This window comes from Echiichthys vipera (genome assembly GCF_963691815.1).
Source record: "Echiichthys vipera genome assembly, chromosome: 6".
Lineage (NCBI taxonomy): Eukaryota > Metazoa > Chordata > Actinopteri > Perciformes > Trachinidae > Echiichthys > Echiichthys vipera.
Window position 1 is genome coordinate 17,313,125 of NC_139831.1, and position 27,172 is coordinate 17,340,296.

The 27,172-nt window shown below is 41.6% G+C and overlaps 1 protein-coding gene across 2 annotated transcripts in view; it reads left to right on the top strand.

Annotated features, from left to right (window-relative positions):
• Window positions 1-3,791: 3,791 nt before the first annotated feature.
• pdgfrb (platelet-derived growth factor receptor, beta polypeptide) overlaps window positions 3,792-27,172 on the top strand; it is a 30,641-nt gene continuing 7,260 nt past the window's right edge. The window contains exons 1-16 of one of the 2 annotated variants that reach the window (XM_083915834.1): window positions 3,792-4,187; window positions 13,542-13,619; window positions 13,979-14,296; window positions 15,509-15,766; window positions 16,574-16,704; window positions 17,494-17,659; window positions 18,428-18,608; window positions 19,283-19,398; window positions 19,560-19,683; window positions 19,811-20,022; window positions 20,449-20,543; window positions 20,688-20,820; window positions 22,235-22,339; window positions 22,688-22,798; window positions 25,909-26,065; window positions 26,597-26,763. In XM_083915834.1, the coding sequence (XP_083771960.1) occupies window positions 13,571-13,619; window positions 13,979-14,296; window positions 15,509-15,766; window positions 16,574-16,704; window positions 17,494-17,659; window positions 18,428-18,608; window positions 19,283-19,398; window positions 19,560-19,683; window positions 19,811-20,022; window positions 20,449-20,543; window positions 20,688-20,820; window positions 22,235-22,339; window positions 22,688-22,798; window positions 25,909-26,065; window positions 26,597-26,763 (2,323 nt within the window). In that variant the 5' untranslated portion in view covers window positions 3,792-4,187; window positions 13,542-13,570. The remainder of the gene's footprint in view (window positions 4,188-13,541; window positions 13,620-13,978; window positions 14,297-15,508; window positions 15,767-16,573; window positions 16,705-17,493; window positions 17,660-18,427; window positions 18,609-19,282; window positions 19,399-19,559; window positions 19,684-19,810; window positions 20,023-20,448; window positions 20,544-20,687; window positions 20,821-22,234; window positions 22,340-22,687; window positions 22,799-25,908; window positions 26,066-26,596; window positions 26,764-27,172) is intronic. The other variant, XM_083915835.1, reaches the window with a different exon arrangement.

Consider the following 27,172-nt stretch of genomic DNA (forward strand, 5'->3'; position numbering starts at 1 on the left):
ATTATATTAACGTTCCACTTTTTTTGGCAGTAACGGAAATGGCATTATAACGATGTGAAGAGTAATCAATTAGTTTACTCGTTACTGAGAAAAGGAATGCCATTAGTAACACCGTTACTTTTTAACAATGTTATTCCCATCACTGGTGTCCATGTCGCCGTCCTGACGTTCAAGTTCATCGAGGTGGAACTAATAAGAGACTTGTTGCCTCTTTTGGCAAAATTCTAAAAGCTCACATGTGTTATAAAGATCCGCTAGGTCTTCCTCAAGATCTACAAAAAGCCTTCAAACAGTACAAATCAACTACTACACACTCACAGCATGTCTGTAAGATTGTACTTCACCATGACAGCCAAACACTGAAAAGTGGAGAATGATATGTTATTTAAATGATGTACAGCGGCATAAAGTGACTTAACAAGAAGTGGTCATTACAAGTTAAGTAGTTTACACAGCATGACAAGTCACCGCCGCAGTTTCAGTTGTTTTATTTGATCATAGAGCGGGAGGTGCTCTGTAAACCCACTGTGCGTCTGTGTTTAGAAGTGCCTCATTAATAAACAGCATACGGACTTTGTTTTAAGTAATGACTATGGTGACATCATGCACAGCTGCATTAAGTTACTGTTCTTGTAACTTTTTTATTGAATCTTCAATAGAGAAGTAATTACAGTTGAAACACATTCTGTTTAGTCTGAACGCAGCCCTATAACACTCTCCAAACTACAACGCAAAACAGATAATAGAGTGAGTAGAAGTAGCACCAAGCTTTAACTTGTGCTTCTGTCCACTGCCCCTGCTTTGTTTTCTTCTCTGTTTTGAAATATTGTACTTTTTCTGCATTTTATTAGACAGTGTGCAGTAGAGAGCAGACAGGAAATGAAAGTCAGAGAGTGGGATGACATGGTCTCAGGACGTCAGTGTCTCACACACAGAGGTCATCAGGACACCTTTAGTTTAGCTAATTTTTCCTGTTGGGATTTTAATCTCTTTTATGATCTTCTGTATGGAATTCTGTAAAGTGAGTCAGTAACTGGCAATTGTTGTTAAATCTGCCGATTATTTTCTGAATTATTTGATAATTCTACTATAATTTGGATAACTTTGTCTAAAAAGACAGCGAGAAAAGGCCCATCATAAAAGTCTAAAATCATGTCCTAAAATTTCTTGCTGTGTCCCAAAAACAGTCACAACCCCCGAAGTTAGTCACTTCACTATCGCAGAAGCAAAGCATCACACTGGCGAATAATATGGGAATTATATTTTTGCTTGTAAAATTATGATTAATCAATTATCAAAATAGTTGCCAATTAATTTTCTTTCGATTGTCTAGTCATCAGCCAATTAAAGTAATTGTTTCAGCTCTAAATTGAGTTTCCCCTATCTTGTCTTGCTGCTTGAACTGTGTTGTTTGACATTTGTTTGGTATCTTAAAATATGATGGTGATGATTGTTGATGTTGTGTATTAGAAATGAAAAGCATTTGTGTTTTCTGAGTTTTAGGTTTGGGCCTGAACAACATATGAATCAAGCCTTTAGGAACCTCTGACTATTATATCCTTTATCGGTACAATCTATTATGGATTTGACTCCAGATCAGTCATTCTATGGCTTCATTCATCTTCATCTATCAGATGTGTGTTGGGTTCAGCTCCAGGTCTGAGCCTCAGCCCCAGTGTTTCCTGCTTCTAGCTCTCTTCCCCACTCCCGGCGGACTCCAGGAGCCGCTGTCTGTCAGACACAGAGAGGTAACTTTTAAGTTTATCCAGCAAAACACAAATATAGATCCACCACACAGGATGGTTGTTTTACATTCTGCATCCAGCCGTATTCCCTCTTCCTCGCATCGATTCACTGCCTTTTCATGTCCACCAGGAACCTGTCTTCTGTCCCGTTTGCCCTGCAGATATTTAAGCATCGCTCTTTAACTCTTCCCTAGCCAGATCATCATCTTTGCTTTCAAGCCTCTGTTACCTTTTACCCTGAACCCTGAAACCATAACTTGAATCTGTACCTGCCTGCCTACATTTCCCCTCCTGGCCCCTTCCTTCTACCCTATGGACTCCATACAGTCTTTTTGTTTGTTCAGCTTTTTAATAAATACCCAAACTGTTCCTGTCCGCTTGCATTGTCCCCATTTGGGTCCTTCTCCTGTTCCTGCGCTGAAATCTGCTTGACAGGTTGCACTAGTTGCACTCCAGCTATGGAAACAACCCAGAGCAGCAGTGAGAGGGAAACCACTCTTTAGTTGTACTGAATAGGCTGGGTATTGTTGCAGCAGAATGATTCGGAGTCCAGTTTATCAAGTGGTTTGCCATTTTATCAAGTGGTATGAATAAACAAGGACAGTTGCTAAAAATATAAAGCCATAGACACCCTCTTGTGTTCTCTTTCTCCACTACTCCATTGTAACAACATGCTAAAATTATATGATAACATTTAAATATGCGTTGGCAATATGAATAGTATTACATCATGCCAGTAAAGCCTTTTGAATTTGAATTTGATAACAATATGTCGTAATTATTTAGACATCTGCACCCGGTGTGTCTTGCAGGATAACAGGGTCATATCTCCTGCTCATAAAAAAGGTTGTGTGCGTTGCATAATGTTAATGTTGTGCATTATTGCTTCATTGGGATCTATTATCTCTTGTAAACATTGTAATTTACATTGCAAGTGAAAAAGTAGATTCCTAGGTCGGGCAGATTTATTGCAAGAAGGTGTTAATTACACAGTTAGAAATAGATTGATGTTAAGGTGGGACAGTCCTGTGGTGTTGCTCCCCTCCTATCTAATAACTAGGGCTCGGTCGGCTCTCTAATTACTGCTAGCAGGGCTTTTAGATTTACCGTCACAATTAGAGGAGAACATGGTCACTGTTCAATTTACCCCCCCCCCCCCCCCTTCCACCCGTCCGTCCACCCCCCTTCCCCTTGTTGGAAAGAAAAGGAATTGGTCAGCTGCAGGGTTGCGTTATGAATTTCAAGCCATCCACTCATATCCTGGGAAAGGAAGAAATTAGGGAGAGAGCCAGTGTAGAAAACCGAGGTATTTGTATGGTGTCTGCATGTGTTTGAAAGAGAGAGGCTGAAAGAGCAGAGAGAAAGAGAAGGGGGGTGAGGACAGAGGGAGGTGTTGAGCTGTTTTATGTGGGATTTATGGAAACACAGAGCGGAAATGAAAAAAAGACAGATAATAACATGTAACATGAAAGTAAAAAGGGTTCACTCAAAACTAAAACGATGTGTTTAACGTCTTTTACATCTGATTCTTGCAGTGAAGTTATTTTCCAGAGAGGCTTCTATATTTGTTTCCAAAGCAGGCCACCATCAGCTCTGCCAAAACCTTTTTTTTTTCCTGCTTGGACCTCTCACTCACTCACTCTCTCACTCTCTCACTCTCTCTCTTTCTTTTTATTGTGTTTGTTGTTTTATGGAAGGGTTAGATGCGGTCCAGATTGTTGTTGCCAATAGAGACTCTCAGGTCACCTCCAGTTGCTCGCCACTCCATTCATAAACAAATCACTTCAGCCTGGGACCTCTGAGCTGCTACCAAAGAACAACAAGCAGAACTCAACCTGTAGTTTGAAGTTTTATCCCCCTGCCTTTTCTCTTTCTCCCTTCACTCCTTCTTTTTTTTAAACTTCCCTCTTTTGCTTTTGCTCGACTCCCACTCACAATTCTCTCCCTCACTCCTCCCTCTCTTCCAACTCACTCTTACTCTAGCTTCACCAGGGCCAGTCCGCTGGCCTCACTTCTCTGTGTGACTCTGTCAGGGAAGCGGTGTGTGTATGTGTGTGTGTGTGTGTGTGTGTGTGTGTGTGCATGACTCCATTGAGAACACTTCTTTTTAAATGTACAGCACTCTTTGGGGAGCGGCAGGGCAGCTTGTCCAGAGTGTGAGAGAGGAGAGAGGAGACCCCCACGGGGCTGTGATTTGACTAAACAAACAGCCGGGCTCGGAGCGGTACCTCCTCCTCCGGCGGACTCCTGGGACAGCAGAGATTAACCTCAGACTCTGAACATCTGAGGGATCTATACATCTGAGGAAGCATCCCCTGTAGAGACAACCAGCTGGAAATCTCTGCTCTGATTTCAGAAGGAGGAGACCGATTGCTTGACCGGCAACCTCCCTCCTCAGAGAGAGAGGAAAGCCTCTTCTATGCTTCTAGGATCACTCTGAAGGTAAGAGGTCTTACGTCTCTGTCATTGTCAAGGGTTTTTATTTTTCGTCATGGCTGCTTGGCAGCTGTTCACAGAAGTGAAGATGAACTGTACAGAGTGATGAAAATTCACTTAGCCAGCCAACTGTGACACATTCAATTTCATAGCTGTCTGTCAGAGAATGGATGCACTTCAGCCTCACATCACTGGACCATTGGTTCATATAACTTTGATTTAAGCTGATGAATAATCTGATTTAAGACTGTTTTTGTTGTGTGATGCTGTTGCTAGTTAGTAGTAATGTGTCCCTGTCGGTGGTATTTGTCAGCCACATTCTTGAATGTGTATGCACCAGGAATGACAATGTGAAAGAGTGTGAGCAACCTGTTCAAACATCAACCTGGGGATGGCTTGCATCTCTGCACATAGACACCTTTTCATTCTTTACATGGTGCAACTTTAACTATGTTTATCTTCTCGCTAAGAGAATACGTTTGACAAGGTATCCCAGGGTGTCACACAAACACACACACACACACAACACACACACACACACACACACACACACACACACACACACACACACACACACACACACACACACACACACACACACACACACACACACACACACACACACACACACACACACACACACACACACATACACACACTGGGCTCTTTAGCCCAAGATGTTTGTATGTGCTTCACTTTGTGCTTCACTGCTAAATGGTTTGTTTATACAGCTCTCTTCAGTCAACCTGAGTGAACCGGCGGTCCCCACCGCTAGACCATCAGTCTCTTTCCTCCCCTTGTGAATGACCCTAACAGAATCAATCTTCTCTGCATTGATACATGGAGAAGCTCATTGCAAAGCCATGGCTGTGCAGTGATATCAGCGCTGGCATCAGTCAACGTCACCAGCATCCTCTGTAACTGCAAGGATGGATCTCCTTTTAGAGATAACACATACCAGATGGAATTTACAGCTCAAAGCTGCAGCCGTTCCTTTTTATTTTTTTTAAAGGTGAATCGCTCATAAAGTCATGATTTTGTCTCGTCTGAGGAACGCGGAGCCCGGCAGACATAAACAATCGGTCGACTCATTTCTCATTCATCACAGGAGAAGGTTTTAGTGCCTGGAATGAGTTACATTATAGCAATGTGAACTATTTCACAGCAAACACATGTTGCATGCATTTCTTTTCACCCTAATCCGCCATATGTTTTGCACCTGAAAGCCTCCTCGCTTCTCTGCTTTGTACAGCTGCTGTGGTGTTAAGTGGTTGGGTTGGTTAACTGCACATCCATCTTCTTTATACAGATGACCTTTCTGATATGGGGGCATCTGAATGAGCATAAGCTGTAATCAAAACAACATTGGCATGTGTTCTGTGTCTGCTGCTCTCCTCCTCTAGAGTTAGGAGTAGAGGAGTGTTTGATCTTCCCTGGCTCTGCATATATTTCCGTCTGGGCCAGATTCTAATATGAGCTGTAGGAAAAATTGCATGCATGTCATACTTTTACCATCAGTGGTATTAAGACTGTATTGCATTCATATCATAGTTGTACCAACAGCTGGAGGTCTCCTGCTGAATCTTTCACAGCACCACGGTAAAAACAGTGGATACACCCTGACAAATCTTTATAGCGTGGATTTGTAAAACATTGTCGCATTTGTCTTCTCCTGACCGGTGGGGGATTTTTCTCCCCGTGCGTCAGGCTGCTGGTATGTACTGGAGCAGAGCTCTTCTCCCCCGGCCCTGATGCAGCGCGGGCCCAGTCGGCTCCACTCCCCTGGCCCAGACCTAATCCTTCGTCATCAGCTGTTTCCTGGCTCTCCAGGGCTCTCCGCATGCCAGCCTCTCTCTCTCTCTAAAGAAAATGTGCTTCACATTATGACCATGCAGAAAACATGCCAGGAGTCTGATTTGGCTCACATGCGCTGATATGTAACAGCCTGAGCTCGGCAGCAAGTTTTTCGAAACACATTGATCCCATTCTGTCTGTTCTCTTGTGATTTATCCTCCGTGGGCTGAACACACAGCTGTTGAGCCGCCGTGCTCTCAAAACTAGTGTGATGTTGTTTAGATTTGGATGAAGTATAGAGCGTACAAAGTCATTGAGAGCACTCACACATGTTATTATCACATCATTACACATATTGGTGAATGCATCTTGTGTTTTATATTTAGATATATCCATCTCTGACTCACTCTCCAGTGGTCACTTATTGGATGATTCATAATTCATCATATGTTTGAATTGAGCTTTTGTTTCCCTGGAAGTCTATCAGTCTCAAGCTCGGGCCAATAGCTCACTGCTTCTTTAATGCTGTAATTAGACACTTATTTGAGTCCTCTAGCCTTAAAGATCAGAACTAAGTGGTGCAGCAATACAGAATCCTGTATGGCTGCCTGTCCATCTGGCCTCCCCCCCTCGTTTCCTACTTCTTCCCCTCCCACCCACTCACACAGAGCTGACAGGCAGCTGCATCTCATCTTCAGCCAGAGCGCAGCCACTCCTGTAGGACGACTCCTGGAGGAAATGTTCCTTTTGAGTCATAATGGCAAACGTTTAAGAGGGAAATCAGCCTTAAAATGCAAAGATGTAATGTTCAAACATGAAACAGAGAAGTTCATCACTTGAGTATCTCGGTTTTATGCTACTTTATCCTCCTACTGCACTACATATAAGGGAATTTGTTTTTACTCCACTACATTGACTTCAGGGAACGACTATAGTAACTTTTGAGATTAATATTCATAAACAGAACCGGTTTCCTGTCAATCCAGTCTGATCAAACCATACGTCGTACACAGTCTCCATCAAGCATATATTTTTCCTGATCTTTTACTTGAGAGCTGCTTATTTTGTCATACATATTTCATGCTATAGAGAGATGCATGCCTACCAGCATTTCTTCAGCTCACTACTTAACATTATGTCTAGTTTGTGTTAAAATTAATCTTGAGCCATTTTTTTCTTTGCTAAGCTACCTTACTGCTGGCTTCATATTCACTATGCAGACATGACTCTCTCTCAAATAAGTGTATTCCTGTACGGTTTAAAATTTTCAAGGGATTAACAGACTACTTTTGCATTCTGGCATTACTACCTTTACTCAAGTGAAGGATGTGACTTCTTCTTCCCTGTAAATTCAGAAAGATACAATCTCCTCTCTGAATTTACAGCATAAGGAAAAATCCAGATTTTCAGCAGGAAGTTTTGGTCTCCATCAGATTCTTTTAAAGCACCACTCTTTCTCTCTGGAGTGTGTGCTGTCCTCAGTCCAACAAAAACATGCTGGTATTGGCGATACAGGGCAGCAAGACAGGAGGACGAAGGAAAACAGCCTTTGCTTTTACAAGATACGAATATATTCCACACAGTGGAAAATAGAGACTAATCCGGATTTCTCTGTTTGTCTTTTGAGCAACTTTCAGAGAAAGTTGAGCTCTAGTAATATTTGTCAGTGGCATTTCTTCTGATTTGTCAATAGAAAACCATACCCCAAAAGAGCTATTCCAAGATTGCTGCAAATGAAAAAGATAACTTTTCCAAAACTGCACATATTGTTTAAATTATCACGCAGATCGATGCTTCTCTGTCACCCTTTTCCCTCCTTTCCCCTTCCTTTTAACATTATCATGTTTAAGGAAACGAGTGGAATTTAAAGCCAGTTGGGCCTAATTGTATTCAGCTGTTTCTGTTTCTTTCTGTCAGGGGGTTGTGGGTGTGTCAGAGTGTGTGTAGGCGTCCCTTATTTCTCATGGGGCAGGTCGGGGATCTTATACCCTTAAGTGTTGGTGTGACGGCCGATTTGCCAGAAAAAGAGGGCGCAGAGGTCTCGAGGAAAAACACTGGAGGATGGGGCTCTGCTTATGCTAGCAAATATATCGGATATCGCTGTATTCCCTATGAGAAGTCTAATTGACTGAGGCTGGGACAAAGCCCACACCAAATTACAGCCTATCTAGTAACTCAAAGATTTACTGCTCAAGAAAATGAGGAAAATTGAGTTCAATGACAACAGCTGCTTTAGTTTTTGCCAAACTTAATAATTTTCCCTCATTTAGGTTCCCAAATGAGTAGAAAATTAGATCAATAAACTGATATCAAACACTAGCCACAACTGAGGCTGTCATTCTACAACCGTTTTACCCAGAAGCCCTTTGCACCCCCCCCCCCCCACCACCACCACTACAAACAGCATTTACAGCTCTGTTTGAAAGGAAGAAAACCAGAATCCACAGTTTCCCAAACATGTGTTGTTGTCGCAGCGTGAGTACAGAGTCACTTTGGTTGCTGAGGTAAGACCACTCACAGTCACTGTGTCCGAATGCTGAACCGAACAAAACCAGAGGGAGATTTATGAACAGGATTAACAGTATAGGGCATTTTTTTTTGTAAATGTACCAGGATCCGATCATACAAATTTGAGATGTCTTAAGTACAAGCTTAGAGCTCTCAACTTGCAGAAAACAAGCTGTTTTTTTTTTGATGATACAGAAGTTTTCCCGGTCCTGCGTCCAACTGTATAACTTCTTGTTGGAGGTCAGTGTAAGTGAGCCGGATCTGTAACTATTTCTGTCAACCCTGCAGCTATCGCAGTGAAGATTTAAAACCTCTTTTCTGCAAACGGTTACTCAACATTTCCCAAAACGTAATGACACAGACAGGTTTCTGGAGGGTAGAAATATGTAGCTTGTTTCTGTTATAGTGTTTTGTATTTTTTATCTGCTCGTAGGCAGTGGTGGCCCCAGAAATGTTTCATAGGGGCGTCCAGATGGGGCCGCTGCACATCTTGGGGTGAAACACCAGAACTAAAAGCCATAACGGGAATTCTGGAATTACATTATGCTGGTGTATAGGCTATAGTTTAAAAACTATGTCAGTATAAGAGTTCACACACTTATACCCTTTGTTTTCTTACATGTTGTGTTAAGGGTGTCGCACATGGCGAAGGGAATCTTTTAACAAACCAGATCGAATCAAAGAGATTTGTGTGTCACTGATATTTCTACATGGAAAAAGCTGAAGAACTAACTATCTTCCTCTCTTCTTTGATAATATGCAAAGATGGATTATTATGATACAAACACAGGCTCCATAAACAGACTGCACACATTTCCTGTTTACAGTATCTCATATATTTTGACAGCATGTTGATGACATGTGTGCTCTCCCAGCTGAAACCGCCTTTTTAATCATGAGCCTGCACTTTATCCGTCATTATTACAGCTCTGGTAATGTACAGTATGTGTATAAGCCATATGACCGCATGTCTGGCACATCACCGCGAGCCCGCCTGGGGTGGGAGCAGTGCATCTTGGGTCTGCTACCGAGGGACCAGAAGGTTTTCCTCAGGGGAGAGGGGGCTGGTCTGTCCAAGACAAGTGATAAAAATGGAGGTTTGTTTGAACAAAGACACACACTGGGTCATTTTTTTTCCCACAGAGCTTGCCAAAATCTGACTGTTCCTTCTGAAAACTAAAAAAAAGACGAGTATGGCACGTACATTTATCTTTTGCTGCAGCTATTCCGGTGACATGATTTAGTACATGTCCCAATAAAGCGTCCAGCATCAGTGATAGTATCTGATCTATAATTGTTTGCATTGGAAAGAACGGACGGCTAATTTGGAGATGTTTGTTCTGCAGATCACAGATTTCTGCACACATGAGTATTTGGTTAGAGTTTGTGGTGGTCTGCTGTGTCACTGATGCATCACAGCCGTACACCCACACAAGGCCAGAAAATTTCCCTGTACAGGAAGCCAGAGCTCTCCAGCTGCAGGCTTTTTGGACATCTTTCTCTCTCTTTGTTATAGATTTTAATGCAACCTTTCCCCCCCTTGGGACACACTCAAGCAAACAGTTGGCTGCAAATGTGGTTCACAAAGCAGTTCCCACCTCATCGAGGACTGCTTCATCACTGCCAGATGTTTAGATAAAACATGCAGCTACAGTATATATAGATAATCCCAGAAGTGGGATTACAGGCTGCTGTGGGGTGGTGCGTGGGCTGCCTGCGTCCCGCTGAGGTTGATTTTAAGCATTCTTCCTCGTTAACTGGTGACACTTTGAGTGTAGCAGCATTGTTTTTTTTAAACTCAGAAGGGGTCAATCAGCCACCAAATTCCCAGCATCTGTGGGAAAACTTATACAGTGGGATAAAAGTTTATCTGTCATGGCAATTACTGCGCCATCACTTACATAAACACTGTTTGGTTTCGACCTCCATGATCATTGCGGGAATGGAGTATTCAATTTCAAAAAGATTAAGAAGACAACAATAAACATCTGAGGTAGAAAAATGTTTTTCAGATCCTTTCAATCATCTTTAAGATCCTCAGATTGAGAGCCACTTGACTTGATTTGACTTATTGATATCAAAGATGTTTTTTACTGTAAACTGTCTCAAACACCACAGAGCTTCTATTTGTTTTAGTGGTGAAACTACTGTGTAAGTGTTTTATTAAGTGGAAAACAAAGTCGCTGACATACTGCCAAACCTTCTTGGCAGATTCACTAGTGTCATGACTAGTGTCTTGCACAAATACCTGCCCATGACAGAGAATAACACAAAAACTGTTTTCAACTGTGTTTTGGACTACCCTTAAAGGTCTCGTTGTATGCTCATTTCCAGCTTCATACTTGTGTTCGGGTTTCTACCAGAACCAATTTACATGCTTTAATATAAAAAAACCCAACATATTCTTTGTTTTAGAGCCTCTCTTTCAGCCTCCTACCCAAAAAAGCCTAACCTGACTCGTCAGATGGTTTGTTACACAGAGAGAGTATAGTTGTGACATCACAACCGTACAGAAGTCCTGACAGCTCGTTTAAAGAAACAGTTTCTGACTACAGGCTGTGTGCATTTCTCTGTGGATTGAATGTTTTGATACTTTCACAGTATTTATATAGCACCTTGACCTGCTTTATAATGAAAAAAGACATGGAAATCTCACTTTCTACAATATGGGACCTTTACGTGTCCTCTTGCACCAATACTACAACTTTGATGTTAGTGTTGCATGTTCGTAAATGTTAGATAAATCGCGTAATAGTCTTCACTCTCAAACTCTTTTGAAGAGCTCCTTTTGGCCCACTGATCCTAGTCAGCACATCCTATCTTGAGGGTCAGATTTCTTCTTCGTTCAAAGAGACCCCCCCCCCCCCACCCCACCCCACCGTCCCACCGTGCCCAATGGTCAACACAAAACCTCATAGTGTTGCAGTAGCCAAACATTATTTTTCCGTCCTTTTCAAAGACCCCCAAAGCAAGATTTGAACACAGAGATTCTTGTTCGATTTTCTGCTGATCTCAGATGTACGTTCATATCCTGCAGCTCTTTGGCTTGTTTCAGCAGAAATAGCATCAGCAGCCAGTCACAATAACTTGTGTTAGTCTTCACGTTGCCAAGTGACACATGCCTTTGGCGTCGCTGCGTTTGGCTGTTGTCGCTCAAAGTCATCATCCCTGACACTGAGGTTACTGGTTCTCGTAAGCGCAGATGTATGACTTCCTCAGTGGACGGTCCCTCGTTGCTGTTTGCTCGGCCCCCCCGGGGAATAAGGTGACCCACCCTACTCCTGCCGTCATCACTAGCAGGGCCCCAAGTGTATCAGCGGTCCTGGGAAAGTTCCAGAGAAATACTGTGGGAACGTGAACTGTGCACAGAGACTAGTGACAAAAATGGGAAGATAACCGGGGGGGCTCTGTTTGTGTGTGTGTGTGTGTGTGTGCAGATAGTGGGTATAGAAGTGTGTGTGTGTGTGTGTGAGTGTGTGTGTTTGTGCTTTTGTAAATGCAGCATGCATTTTCTTCCTTTAAGGATGTGTGAATGTGCACATGTGTGTGAAGTACAAGAGAAAGAAAAAAAAGTCTCTCCCTCTCCTTCACCCTTTTTTTATTAGGACCAGGAGGCCGGGGAGGAAATGGACCAGTCATGTTTTTGGAGCAACTCATGAGCTTTTCATTTTGGGAGCGGAAGTGCCAAAGACAGTTAATTTAAAAAGACAAAGTGTATCTTTGGTTTGAGTAACTGACTTTGGCTTAGTCATAGAACTTGTTGTACATCACCACCTCTGCCAAAGTGATCTTTCATCTCCTTTATGTCTTTAAATATAGCCAATTAAAAAAAAACTACTTTTGTACATACAGTCTTAAATATTTTCAGTTGATTAATGAAAACTGAGAAAACTCAGAGTAGTCAGAGATAAAATTAAGATCTCTTACATAATGCGTAAAGATAGTCCAATTTCTTAAAATAGAGATTGTAAAATTGGATTGCATTATTGAGTAAAAACATGGGGTAAGATTTCTCAAGATACATTTCACAATTTTTCCACTGCCTCCCTCCTTTACTTCCTCCTCCACCCTCGCTCTTCCCAAGCCTTGCTCTTCCGCCCTCTCTCTCTTTCCCACCCTCTTGCGTACAGGCCTGTGATCCATCCTTAACTGTTTCCAGACGTCTGTGTACTGCAATGCTTAACCCCCATCCCAAACATAATAACAAACCATTCCTCCCCTCCTCAATCTTTCCTTCTGACTTTGCAGTGGCTAACAGTGTTTCATGTTGGGAGGGTGGTAGAGTAAGTGTAAGCCACCCTTGACCCCAATAGCTCTAAAATAATGTTGATATTGCATTGGTGTACAACAATATACCCTGTTAGTATTACAAAACCAAAGCAACCTTTCACAATAAGCATGCTCCTGTGTCAGCAGTTTATGTCAATGCCCTCATTTTCACTCTTGTTTACACCAAAACCAATTAAAATCTCAGCACTGCTCCAGAATAGCTTGGACGCGGCATTGTTGCCAGTGAGCGTGTTGCAAAGCTGCACACAGTGACCCGCTTGTTAGTGGGCAGAATGCTGGTGAACCGGGAACAAAAAGAGCCAGACATTGTCGCTCTGTCCCGGTGCAGCGAGGCATCAAATACCTCCAGATTGAGCAGGATCTGCACCTCTGACTCTGTGTGCCGGCCAGAAAGCGACTTGAAAAACACTCAAAATACAAACTTTAGTATGAGCAGAGCATTTTCTGTGATTGGAAGCAGATTGTTCTGACGTGCAGTGGGATTTATTTTTTAAACTCTTGCTTAACCTGACCCTTCTGGAGCTCACGAGGGCATCCATCACGATATGAAGCCTTATGGAGAGATGTCAACTGTGGTAGTTGTTTTGTGTCAATTGGGGTGAACGCACGCAAGCTTTTCCTGTAGTTTTTGTGTAATGTATTGACATTTTTGAGGACAGAATTATTTGTGTTTCTTGAAAAAAATGATGGAAGCAATATGCGAGGTATAATATATCTCCAAAAAGGGTACATGATATTTAATCTGCATTATCCCTTCTGTCTGTCTAGCAGAACAAAGTGAATCGAAGGCTTCCACAATGAGGAGGGTGATGCCGTCCACGCTCCGTCTGACAGTCACGGTTACAGGTGACAACTCAATTTCAATGAACCATCAAAAAGTGAAATATGTAACAGGACCACATGTTCTTTTGCAGGGAAGCGAACAGTGTGATGCCAAGCTTAGGTGGACTGTTTGACCCTTTTTCCTTTTTACAACATATTAAAAATGCAACTGATGCATTCTAACTGACCTCTGCCATTTCAAACACATCTGTCACTGACGAGGCATCATTATCCTCCCACATTTCCACTCCAGACAACTCGTATCCCTCATCATTTAGAGATAGGACAGGATCTGGCATGTATTGTTGATTTAACCTTTGACCTCATGCTGCTGCCTCTCTGACCTCTAACCTGACCCTTTTTTCTTGTTATGCCAATTGCAGCTCTCCTGTATTACTGCACCGAGCTTTTCTGTTTGGAGATCACGCCCGACGACAAAGAGCTTACCCTGGCTGAGGGCTCCTCTCTCACCCTCACCTGCTCTGGCTCAGGGGACACAACGTGGGAGTTTAAGAGGGATGATGTTCCGTACTTCCAAGTGGAACGATCTCAAAATGGTGGTCAAAGCTACCAAATTGTGCAAAGCAGCGCCACGGCCACTGTTTTGACCTTGTGGAACGTGAGCTGGAGGCACACGGGGGTGTATCAGTGCGTTGATCGACACACTGGAGAAACTAAGGAGGTGGCTGTCTTTGTTCCAGGTGAGGCCTGGTTTGTCATTTAACTTTTGCTGCCTTACAGAAAAAACAAATTAAGATTGACTCAGTATGAAGTGGACATGAGAGTATCTAAAACAAAAGCTCCTTTAATTTCACACTACATACTACTTGTGAGTAGTGTATAATGTGTTTACAGTAGTAAATGACAAAATAAAGTACATTCAAGCTGCGTTTCAACACAAATTTCCTGGGACAACTAAAAGGTTCCTTCAGCCCATTGTTATCTGTGTTTGCGACGTAGTCTAAAGACTTGTGAAGATTAAGCAAATTAGTCCACTGACATATGAAAAAGCAACATGCTGGTGGGTTAACACGGGTTAACACACTCTGCAGCCTCCAGTACAGTGTGTGTGCCCACCCCTTCCATTTCAAAATCATGTAGAAAAAAAAAATTCACTGCGACTGTCTCACTGCGACTACATTTACTGCTGCACGTTGGATGTAATGATTGAAATAAAAAGTAGAAAGAGCGTCTGTCTCCACAGTAAATCATCTGTTGAGTGTTTGATGGTTATTTATTTGTCCATTGTGTAATTGCCATGCTAGAAGGGGGCTACCTGGTTGATCCTGCCAGCAGCATACGCTTGTGCATGCAAGCCTAAGAACACATGTCCGGTACAGTGAAACTGCGAAGTTGATGGGAAAATAACCTTTTATTTCTCTTATTCGCAGCACCGTGCTGTCTCTTTCTCTTACTTGCTCTCTTTCTCTTCTCTACCTGTTGGCACAATCTCTTTTGAGTTGGGAAGCTGACAGCAAAGCCTAACTTTTAATGTCATCAAACTGACTTTTTTTTATGGGGGGTAAATGTTCCCAGAACATAATTTAGACCCTGGACCCTGCAGTCAAAACACAATATGTTCCTCAAAGGTTCTTGCTGGTTAAAAAAAGGGCTTTAGATGCATGCAATCATGCTAAAAACTGGAAACATGCTGATTTGTGTGCTGTTGATGTACATTGTTGTCCCACAAAAAAAGAAAAATAAATATGGTAGCAAGAGAGCCCCAGGAACATCTTGGGAAACCTTGGACAATTGGTACTAAATCATTTGAAAAACATGCTAACATGCTGATGTTATGTACATATATTAATACTAAAAAGTGGATCCCCTGAAGGTGATTTACAGAACTGTACACACAGGAATAATTTAATCCGTAATTTAGATAACAAAACGGATCACGTTTCTGTCCACAGACCCTGATGTGTGGTTCATAGAGAGCTCCCACGGCATGGTAACAAAGACCAGCGAGGAGACCACCATCCCCTGTGTGGTCACCAATCCGAACATCAATGTCACCCTGTATGAGAGGGACACGGATCTGCCCATCAGGGGGCTTTATGTTCCCAGTGAGGGGTACAAGGCCTCACTGGAGGACAGGACCTATGTGTGCCGTGGAGAGCTGAACGGGGAGGTGAAAGAGTCTCAGGCCTTCTACGTCTTCAGCATCGTCGGTAGGTGTTGAGGTCAAAGAGTTTGATTAGAGAAACAACTTTTCCCAAAAATAAAAATCACCCCTGTGAGAGCGGAAACTCCAGACACACACACACACACACACACACACACACACACACACACACACACACACACACACACACACACACACACACACACACACACACAAACACACACACACACACACACACACACACACACACACACACACACACACACACACACACACACACACACACACACACACACACACACACACACACACACACACACACACACACACATAGTGGGCCCCTTTAATTCAATCTCTGCCTACACCCAAACTATTAAAGTTAATGAGTCTATCTTTTTAAAGCGCCATAAAAATACCCATAAAATGTCCATCACATTTCTTCAAACAGCCTTTGCAGCATAATCTACAAGTACTGCACTGTCAGTTCAAAAGTAAAATTCATTACCATATTAACACAAATGCTTTGGTCACCTTTGGTGGAAGATTTGGTACTTTAGTGAGGAGATAATGAGACAAATACTGGACATTTGGTACTAGAGTGCAATAAATTGGCTAGAAAACACAATTAGTGCTTTTAAGAACTTTTTTTTTAGTAGTGGAGCTGTGAAGTTTTTGTGAAGCCAGCTACAAAGTTTTGTTTTGAGTAATGAAATAAGAATTTGGGGGGTTGATTGTTTAACTATTCTGTGATTAATTAGTAGTGCAGGACACTTTTCAACATATTGTTTTGATAAATCTCATCATCACCACCTCTTCCTCCTTCTCTCCCCCACACTCTCTCTTCCCGTCCCAGTCCCAGAGGCCCTCGACGCCTACATCAATGCGTCAAAGACCGTCCTGAAGAAGGGCGACCCGCTGACAGTAAACTGCACAGTGCACGGAGTGGAGCTAGTGTTTTTTTCTTGGGAGATCCCCAACAGAGAGGTGAGTAGGAGTTGAGCATAATAAATGCTTTTGTTCAGTTTTCTCTTCGTGATCACTCTCAGGCCTCATGACCGAGCCCAAATCGCATCAAGATGTAGAGACACACCTCAATTTTTAGCCCACTGTGAAATTCTACTGGTATCATGTGGTGTTTGTTGTAATAATCACTTCTTTTGGTTTCATTTTTGGATCATGATGAAGCGTCTATCTCCACGGAATGTTTTATTGTACCGTAAATAATGTTACTCAAAGGTCCCAAACAAGGCAAATTTTCAGGTTCAGTTTGAGGTTTCTAATAGAACATGTTTAAATGCTTTAATGTTAAAAAACACATTCTTTCTCTCATACTGTCTGTCTGAATATACATGTCTACATATACAGTCTGCTCTGATTGGCCAGCGATTCCGGGTCTTCTGCATCTGCACTCTCTGCGTCTCTGCACCTTTATTGCAACCGGTGCATGTAACTGCACTTCAGCAGCAATTTCTATGTATTTATACTATAGTTGTGACATCACAACCGTACAGAAGTCCTGACAGCTCGTTTAAAGAGACAGTTTCTGAATACAGACTGCTTTCACAGTATTACTAATATATCAACTTAACCTGCGTTATAATAATTAAACAACACATTTTTACAATATGGGACCTTTAAGGAAGCAGCAAAACTCACCTATGTGTGGTATCTTAAGAAATACAATAAATCCAGAAATGTCTGACTGCTCATATTTGACCGTATTCAAAATGCTAATAAAATGTCACATCCTAGTCATTTCCATCTCTCTTCAAGGTTGTTGAGGTCGAGCCGCTGACAGATGTCTTGTCTGCCATGAACATGCGCTCCTGCCTGATCTTCCCTCGTGCCACTGTGTCCCACAGCGGAAACTACGTCTGCCACGTCCATGAGAGTGTCCAAGACCAGACTGCATCTGCCAGCGTCAACATCACTGTGCTCGGTTAGACTAACCCACACAAACGCACAAAAGTAAAACAAACTGATGCCGGGTAGATTATTATTGTGTTTCGCTGACAGAGAGAAGACTGCTCATTATGTAAACCCTCACAAGTCAAGGTGAAAGAGGTGCTTCTTTTAAAGGAAATGAATAATACTTCTATTTATTTCTGTTCAAAGTGTGAAATAAACCGTTCACACGGTGCGGACGCCCTGAGTGATACCTCGAAAAACGAGGTCTACAGCAGCTCTATATTTAGACTTTTGGGAATAAACTCCAAGTACACAAGAAAATGTTTGATGTCAACCATTAACATACAGCAAGTCCATCATCTAAGCAGATATGTGATCTTGTGAGCAGCAACTTTAGAGCCAATAAAAGCAAAGATCCATCATACTGAGCTTCTCCTTCTCATTCTCTCTTGACACTGAATGTGTTTGGGTCTGTGAATGCTTATTCTATCTGCAGCGAGGTGTGTTATGTTTATAAAATCCTTGAATAACTTGAACCGCCATGCTCCATGGAGACTAGGACAGTTTAGTGGCTCTCTCTAGACATCTCAGTGGAAAAGACAGATAGTGTCTGGCCACAGAAGGTCAGCGGCAGCAGCAAAAGTACTGTCTTCAGCCTGCCATCCAGTGAAGTAACACCATCTATATTCTTATATAAACACACCACATGACTTGTGTATTGTACTTGTTGCTTGTATACCAACGAGGTCGCTCATATTGATGACATTATGTTGCTCATAATGTTATTTTCTTTGCTCAGAGCGAGGCTTCGTGGACGTGAAGGCCGCTCAGCAACAAAACGTTTCAGCCAAGCTGCAGGAGAACGTGGAGCTGAGAGTGGAGATCGAAGCCTACCCTCCCCCTCAGGTCCGCTGGAGCAAAGACGGCATCGCCATCAAGAGAGATAAAACCATCACAACCAGACAAGAGCATGAGATCCGGTGAGACATACGACCAAACCTGTTAAACATGGTCTACCCACCATAAAGTAATTAAAGACCTCATACGAGTTCATACTTTAAAACAATTAGCAGCGGACCTCTGTCAGGGCCTCCGGAGGCATCCAGCTCTCGTCAGTCACCACCTGATAAAGGCTCCACAGAGAGAAACACAATACTCTCTAGAGGGCAGGACTATCTTTCATCACACAGGAACCATAAACACAAGATCCCTGTCACAACTCACAAATCTCTTTCAGTTAAATGCTGTTAAACTATGTTGTAATTGCCGTTGTTTTCACATTTTTGCCAACACATATTTGAAATATATAATCAACGTGCTGGATTCTCAGATGGAGAAACAAGCCCCTCACCACAAATAAAAATTGCGGAAAGATTTGACCATATCTTTTATAGTAAACGTTACTGGATTGAAACAAAAAATTACAACACGTAAAGGAAGGAAGAGTAAATTGCAAGTACTTCTTGTACTGAGTCTCCTTGTGTCTGTCGCATTTAAAAGAAGACTCCCATCAATCCCAGCGATGTATTCATTCCTCAAATCTTGCTCCTCTTTGTGACAGATATTTAGCAGCTCATACGTATTGGAGGATAAGAGCAATATATATTTATATTTGAAATGTACTCTCCTTTTGTCAATGTTTCTCCTACCTCAGGTATGTAACTATTCTCACTTTGGTGAGGGTGAGGACGGAGCAGAAGGGCCTCTACTCTGTCCTTGTCACGAACGGAGACGACACAAAGAAAGTGATCTTTGACCTGGAGGTCCAAGGTGAGAGGCTGTTTTAAAAATAATCACAGCATACAGTATATGTGTATAGTTTTAGGTCTTTAAGGACAGACGATTTGAAAGTGCACATGAAAAATCAAGGACACACTTTGTTTCCACTCACGTCAGTAATGATTAATGGCCACTGCACCCCCTGTGTGTAGTTCCGTCTCAGATTAAAGACCTGACTGACCACCACCTCCCTGGGAAGAGACACTTGGTGACCTGTGTAGCTGAGGGGGTCCCAGCCCCGACCATCCAGTGGTACAGCTGTGACAGCATGCACAAGTAACTCACCCATTCTTCGCACAACTGTCACATAACAAACACCATGGGGGGACTGACGACTCACAGACATTTGCGTCCGCTTTGGTTTTCTTTTGACCCTGTCTGGGGATCTCACGCCCTGCCGCAGGTGTAGCAACCAGACAGCGGCGTGGCAACCACTGAAACCGGAGCCAGAGGTGCTGAGCATCCGGACCAACGTCAGTTACAGCGAGACCCGCAAAACCAGCCAGGTGCGGAGCCAGGTGACCTTCCACAAGCCCCAGCAGGTCACAGTGCGCTGTGAGACCAGCAACCAAGCAGGACTCCTCGACAGAAGAGACGTCAAACTGGTGTCCAGCAGTAGGTGTCTTGAGAAGAATATCCCATTTTAGTGTTTTCATATTTCAGTGCTCTTTGAAGGAAACATGTAGATTAAATTGTAGGTATGTTTACCATTTTCACTGTGAAAATGTGCAGTACCACGTATTGGAGAGTAAAAACATGATAATAATAAAACATACAATTCTTTCGCATTGCGTTAAACTAAACAAACTCATAGTGGTTGGGTAAAAAAAAACTAGAGTTTATATTTTAGGGGCGGAAAGTAATGTGTATATCTCCTTAAGCTATATCAGTTTGACTTTAATTTTATCTACAAAATAATTCCCAACATGTTTATAATGAGAAGTTTTATGTCTGTTGAGAATTTGGTTAATTTTCCTCTGTTTGAATTCAAGCCCTTTTCTTTGCCTTTTTCTTTTTTTTTCTTTCTTTTGCCTGTTGCAGCACTTTACTCCCAGGTGGCAGTATTGGCTGCTGTTTTAGCCTTAGTGGTCATCATTATCATATCCATCATCATCCTCATTGCTGTGTGGAGGAAGGTGAGAAACAAATTCAACAAACTCAATCATCAACTTTTCTTTAGTTCCTCTTCACGCGTCATAATTAAATCCAAAGTGAAATAAAATATACAAATGAAGCCTTTTGTATCGGTGTTTCAGTTTTGCTCTTGCGTGTGTTCTCAGAAACCTCGTTACGAGATCAGATGGAAGGTGATCGAGTCTGTGAGCCAGGACGGTCATGAGTACATCTACGTGGATCCCATCCACCTGCCCTACGACCTGGCCTGGGAAATGTCCCGAGACAACCTGGTGCTTGGTGAGTCGCCTTGGACGGATGGAGAGGAGGGGCTGCTCAGAACACTGATAATATAATATAATAATAATGGCTTTATTTGTAGAGCAACTTTAAAAACAGCAGTCTACAAAGTGATTTCACATATACAAAATAAAAATACATACATATATACAGTAAAAAGGAATAGAAAAAAATAATATGAAGTTCCATATTTACTTATTAATTATTTAATTTAAGTTGCTTGTAACGGAAGAAGAGCCATAAGAAAGAGATACAAACATGAAAAGACAGCATCACGTATACATTTCAAATATTGAAATGACAATACAAATAATTAATTTGACAAAAAGAGCTGATAGAAGTAATAGGCAAAGTATGTGAGTATATATGTAATTACAACAATTTGTAATATCATACATAAACACAGATGAATAATGCTTAATTAATGCTTTTAATTAATTAAGTTAAAAATAAATGAAAAGCTCATTGCCCAGATATTGTAATATTCATTCATTCATCTTCAACCGCTTGTTCCTGTCGGGGTCGCGGGGGGCCGGAGCTGATCCCAGCTGACATTGGGCGTGAGGCGGGGTACACCCTGGACAGGACGCCAGTCTATTACAGGGCACATAGAGACGAACAGAGACAGACAACCATTCACACCTACGGGCAATTTTAGACTCATCAATTTGCAAAAAGCAAATAACAATTGCATTTTAAGCCTGTAGTGGCATGCATGAAATAGATGAATGAATCAATTTAGATTACTGATAATTAATGTGATTATTATTTATTTGTTGTTTGTTTATTTTGTATTTTTTTACTGCTTTTGTTAAGTTGTGATTTATTTAAAACATCTATAATTAATTCATTTATTTATATCTTTGTGTTGGTATAGCTCCCTCTTTTTTATTTATATTTTATCAATATACTGTATGAATTGCTTTATAAGCCTTTGCTAAGGTCCTGTGATTGTTAGTTGAAACTCTAACTTTGTCCATAGCACTTGTTCATTTCTGACCAAACAGACTTTTTGCGGAGAAGAGCAAAGAAGCGAGTATATATGAGGTGACTTTAGTGCTGTGCATCGTCTGAGCGTTATTGAGGCTAGACTACTAATGTGTAATGTTTTGTTGAAATCATCTTCTTGGCTCTAATCCCTCCTCACTTTGAAAGCTCTTTGTTTTTGATGTTGTGTAGTTGGTAGTCAGCTGCTCCTTTAACAACAGGAAGCTTCCCGGGCCCACAGGCTGCATGGTCAGACCTCTGCAGAAGAGCGTCACCTCAACCGTCTGTTATGACCTGCTCAATCCGGTTACAAGAGAAAAGTGTTTACATTCATATTCTAATGAACAGAGAGGATCTCCCTTCCTTTTCAGGTCTACCATGTGCTCCGTTCACAGTCTGTCCCACTGAGCCTTTCTTTGTGTTTCAGGTCGCACTCTTGGATCAGGAGCCTTTGGCAGGGTGGTCGAGGCTAATGCGTATGGTCTCACTCATTCCCAGTCCAGCACAAAAGTGGCCGTGAAAATGCTGAAATGTAAGACATCCAATGTACAAACACAGTCCAAAGCCATGTGCCTACAATGTAGAGACCATAGGAGAGCCCCTCTGCAGACAGTAGCTGTCAAATATCGTGACATCAGTGCCATATTACTGCGAGCACAGAGAGAGCAGCAGCCTGCTGAGCTTTAGATAGGTTGTCAGCCTGGTTTGAGTTTCAGCCAACGGGTCATTGAGCAGTTTGGCAAGGACGCAGTGTGTCCTGCTCTGTGTGTTTATTTCTCCTGGTCTCATACCTGCCTCATACTGCTCTAGTTTTATGCATCTCTCTCTCTCTCTCTCTCTCTCTCTCTCTCTCTCTCTCTCTCTCTCTCCCCCAATCCAGCTACAGCCAGGAGGAGTGAGACTCAGGCTCTGATGTCAGAGTTGAAGATCATGAGTCACCTGGGTCCTCACCTCAACATCGTGAACTTGCTGGGAGCTTGCACCAAAAATGGTGAGCATATAAAACAAAGCAAAACAAAACGAGCATGTTAATTTGGATGCTTCATGGTTTGTTGCAGTTTGATGCAGTATATCAGATGTGAGCAAGGGAAACTGTCCTGGTTGGGCCGTTGACCGGGGTGCTTTTCTTCTTTCTCTCCTTTCTTTGTTTTTGCACTCATAAAACACTTTTTTTCATTAAAATGTTATCGGAAAAGGTAATATAAATATCATTTTACGGAAGAAAATGCAACTTTTTGTGGTTACTGACCTCCCACTGAGGTTATCACTATCAAATAAATAAAAAACAAGATCTAAAGTTAAGTTTCAGTGTTAACCATCTTTGTTTTGGGCTCTCTGGCGCCACCCATGACGATAATCTGTAATTACAGGTGTGTTACCCACTTCTATATCTGCAGATACAAGGGCTTTCATCAGTGGACCGTAGGCTCAATAATGTGAATGAATGTTGTTACATTAATTCAACACCAGATAGTGAAATATAGTTTGTGATTATTAAAGAAATGAATAATATTGAGACAAACAATATAACAGGATGATATGATTTCTATATGAGATAAAAGTATTTAACTATTTTTTTGATTATACCCTTCTGTTTACACAAAGTAGTGGGTGTTGATGTTAATTTAAATTGCATTTTAGTGCAGAGACACATACTTTAGTCTCTCCATTAAGTCATGTATATAGGTCCTACTACTACTACGACTGATACTACCCTGTATGGTGCCATTTAACCTCCTGGGCAGTGCTGCGGGGCTTTTGAGAATTCAGCTTTTTTATACTTTTGAACATATTCAGCTTTTTAAGTATTCTTTTCAAATGTTACACATTGTTATACTATAGCTTATATGTGATCATATCATCAGGGCTGTCTTATAACACATAATATATCACATAATTTGGCTGGGAACTGTAGGATTGCTGGTTCGAGTCCCTGTATGGACAAACAATGGCGTGAAGACAGGAGGCTGGACAAATGCCAGTTCACCCCAAAGCGCTATTCAGCTTTTGTAATATTCTTATCAAATATTCAGCTTTTTCATACTTTTGAAGCTGGCGTCTGGTTGGCTCTCACCGAGCTAGCCTCTGATTGGTTCTCACAGAGCTGGCCTCTGATTGGCTCTCACAGAGCTGGCCTTAGCTGCTTGATAACGAGCAGAGCATTATACTCAGGTGTGTTGGAGCAGGGAGAAACCTAAAACATGCAGGACAGTACCTCTCCAGGAGCAGGATTGGAAACCTCTGGTCTATCATGTTCTACTACAGTATTTTTTACTACTACTACTAATACCACTAGCCAACTTCTGCTTTAACTACTTTTGATCTTAGCATTGGGATGTGCACCAAGTATCAGAATGGGTAAAAGTCAAGCCCACAGTTCAAATTTCTTGCAGAATTTTCTAGCTTGTTTGTAGGATTTCTCGTTTTTCCTGTTTTTTCAAGTGAAGAGGCAACAGGAGGCCACGTTGATAGTTGAAAATGTAACTGTAAAAAATCATGTATGCTTAGTTTAGGATATAAATAGATTTGCATTTGCGGAAAATGGGTTTGTCCCTTTTCATGGAGCGTCAGACATTTGTTCTTTGAGTGCCTCAGAAAATGAAGTGAGACCGCTTTGATTTCACGCAGAGTTCAAACGTTCATGTATCTTCAGAGGTTGTTGAAGAGAAAAGGAACAATGTAAACACACATACACATGGTTTAAAATGCTGCTGTCTGAGTTCTGTTTGGACTAAAAACACTCGTTATATAAAAGTTAGTTACAGATTTAATGGCAAGACAAAATGTTTGCTTCAATTGTACATTCTACTACTACTTCTTAACTTACTTAATTCACAAATAGTAACTTTTATTAGAATACATTAAAAAATTTAACAGACACAAAAACCTAAATAATCCATATCATGGCATGAGCATCAGAGGTTTGTAAGTGACATTTGGCCACATTTATAGGAGAGCCAAAACAAAAAGTGACCATGCTTTATCCTGACTTTGTTTGTTAAATTCAATCTTTAAAGGTTGAATATGTAAAATGAGCAGAACATCGCCATCTAGTGTCTCAAGATTGTAGTCGCAACAACAAAACATAATTCCAGCACTCAGGTTGCCAGGTTCGTCAGTGGCCTGGTAGCCTACAGGGACCGGAGTCTGTTTGAGCCTGTTTGAACCCATCCCCTCCGGCAAATCACACCATACAAAGTATTGTAGAGGAGTTTGATTGACAGTTACTGTTACAGCAAGTAAACATGAAAGTTAGTTTACCGATCAAGGAGAAACGTAGCTATTTCTGCGTGCGTTTTGATGCCGTTGAACTTCTTTATCTCAGTCCATTGTGTGAATGCTTGGCCTATATTGACTCTTGTTTTTGCCTGTCTCCGGTCACTCAGCTGCTGGGACAAATAAGCAGCTGCAGGATCGTTAAATTCCATTTCACCCAGTGCAAGCCCTCAGTAGCTGCACTCAACAACAGACAACCCTGGCAACCTGCAACGCCAGCCGCTTAATGGCTGGTAAAATGTAAACAGAACATGACATTAAGTCATTGTCAAACCAGTAAAAAGAATTAAAAAACTTTAAGACTACATTTTTTTTATGGAAAAGAAATACTTTCATTCTGTACCCCTCAAAACGCCCTGTGGTTGTATTAAAAAAAAAAAAAAAATTATATATATATATAAAGCTTTTAATAAAGATTCTACATATTCAAGCTTTAATATTAAAACTTCATGACGTCATGTGGGTGACAAAAAACTTAATGAAAAATATTTTGACATTTATTTTAAAAAGTACACTCTGGTTCTCAACCCTCGATATATGATCATTGACCTTACCTTATACAATATTATTTAATTGACCAATGTAGAACATGAATTACTGACTAATCTTGGCCATTTAATACAATGTATAGCCACTTCATTTACCCTTTTTAGTTACTATTATTGTTAAGGTTTTCCTAAATATTTAACTGACATCATCCATCTTAATATTTGCTTTTTAATGTATATTTGTGTTGAATGAAAAGTAAGTGTGCCTCTAGTGAAACTTTTAATTGTAAATGTTTGATAAATCCCACATTTTGATTTCTCTTCTTCCCCTAATCAGGCCCACTGTACCTTGTGACTGAATACTGTCGCTACGGCGACCTGGTGGACTACTTGCACAGGAACAAGCACACCCTCCTGCAGTACTACGCCGAGAAGAACCAAGACGACGGCTGCCTCATCTCTGGAGGAAGCACTCCGCTCAGCCAGAGGAAAGGGTGAGAAGAACAGAGCCTGTCCTCATATAAAGTGTGATATGATGGAGAACCTTAAATAAATTCAGTTCAATTCAATTTTCAATTCAATTGTATTTGTAGTGCTAAATCATAACAAAAGTTTTCTCAAGACACTTTATATATATAATATAGATTAGGTCAAGACCACACTCTACGACTTATTCATTATTTACAGAGACCCAACAATTCCCCCATGAGCAGCAACAAGCCATACTACCTTTTATAAAAATAGTAATAATTATTATAGTTATTATATACAGTACTAATCCAGCAATCTTGTGCACACAGTGGCAATGAAAAGCTTCCCTTTCACATTAGGCAAGTCGAACAGATCCAGCTCTACGGAGGATGGACATCTGTCTCGACCAGTTGGGGAGGAAGAAAAGAGACAGACAGTCAGGCAGACAGATGGACAGGCAGAGACAAAGACAGACACAAGGGCAGACTGACAAACAAACAAATGTGGATTTTAAGACCACGTTGCATTTTTTCACTCTTCATATATCCCTCCAGCTACGTGTCCTTCGGAAGTGAGAGTGATGGAGGATACATGGACATGAGTAAAGATGAGCCCACCCTCTACGTGCCCATGCAGGAGCAGATGGACACCATCAAGTACGCGGACATCCAGCCGTCTCCATACGAGTCTCCCTACCAGCAGGACATCTATCAGGAACAAGGTTTGATTTGTGGTTCTGTTTACTATCGAAGTCCTAAGATTCTGTAGCATTGACAATAATTAATTTTCCAGTGTTGTAATTGATCATAAGTATGAAGAACTGACAGTATGGTGTGAGGCCAACAATGACTGTCTATCTGCTGCACACAATGGAGGAACTCTGGGGAAATTATTTTTATGTTCTTGACATTTCATGAACACATAGACTGTTTTTAGCCTCATAAATCAATAACTACAGTTTGCATTCCCTCTAGTCTTTGATCACAAAGCACCAACAAATGTAACGGCACATGAATGGCGTGAGCTTCATTTCAGTCCGTGCAGTCACAGGATGGTCAGAGTTCTCCCAACAACAACAACAAAAACAACAATGTCTTCATCATGAGATGCTCCTCACCTTCTCTTCTCCT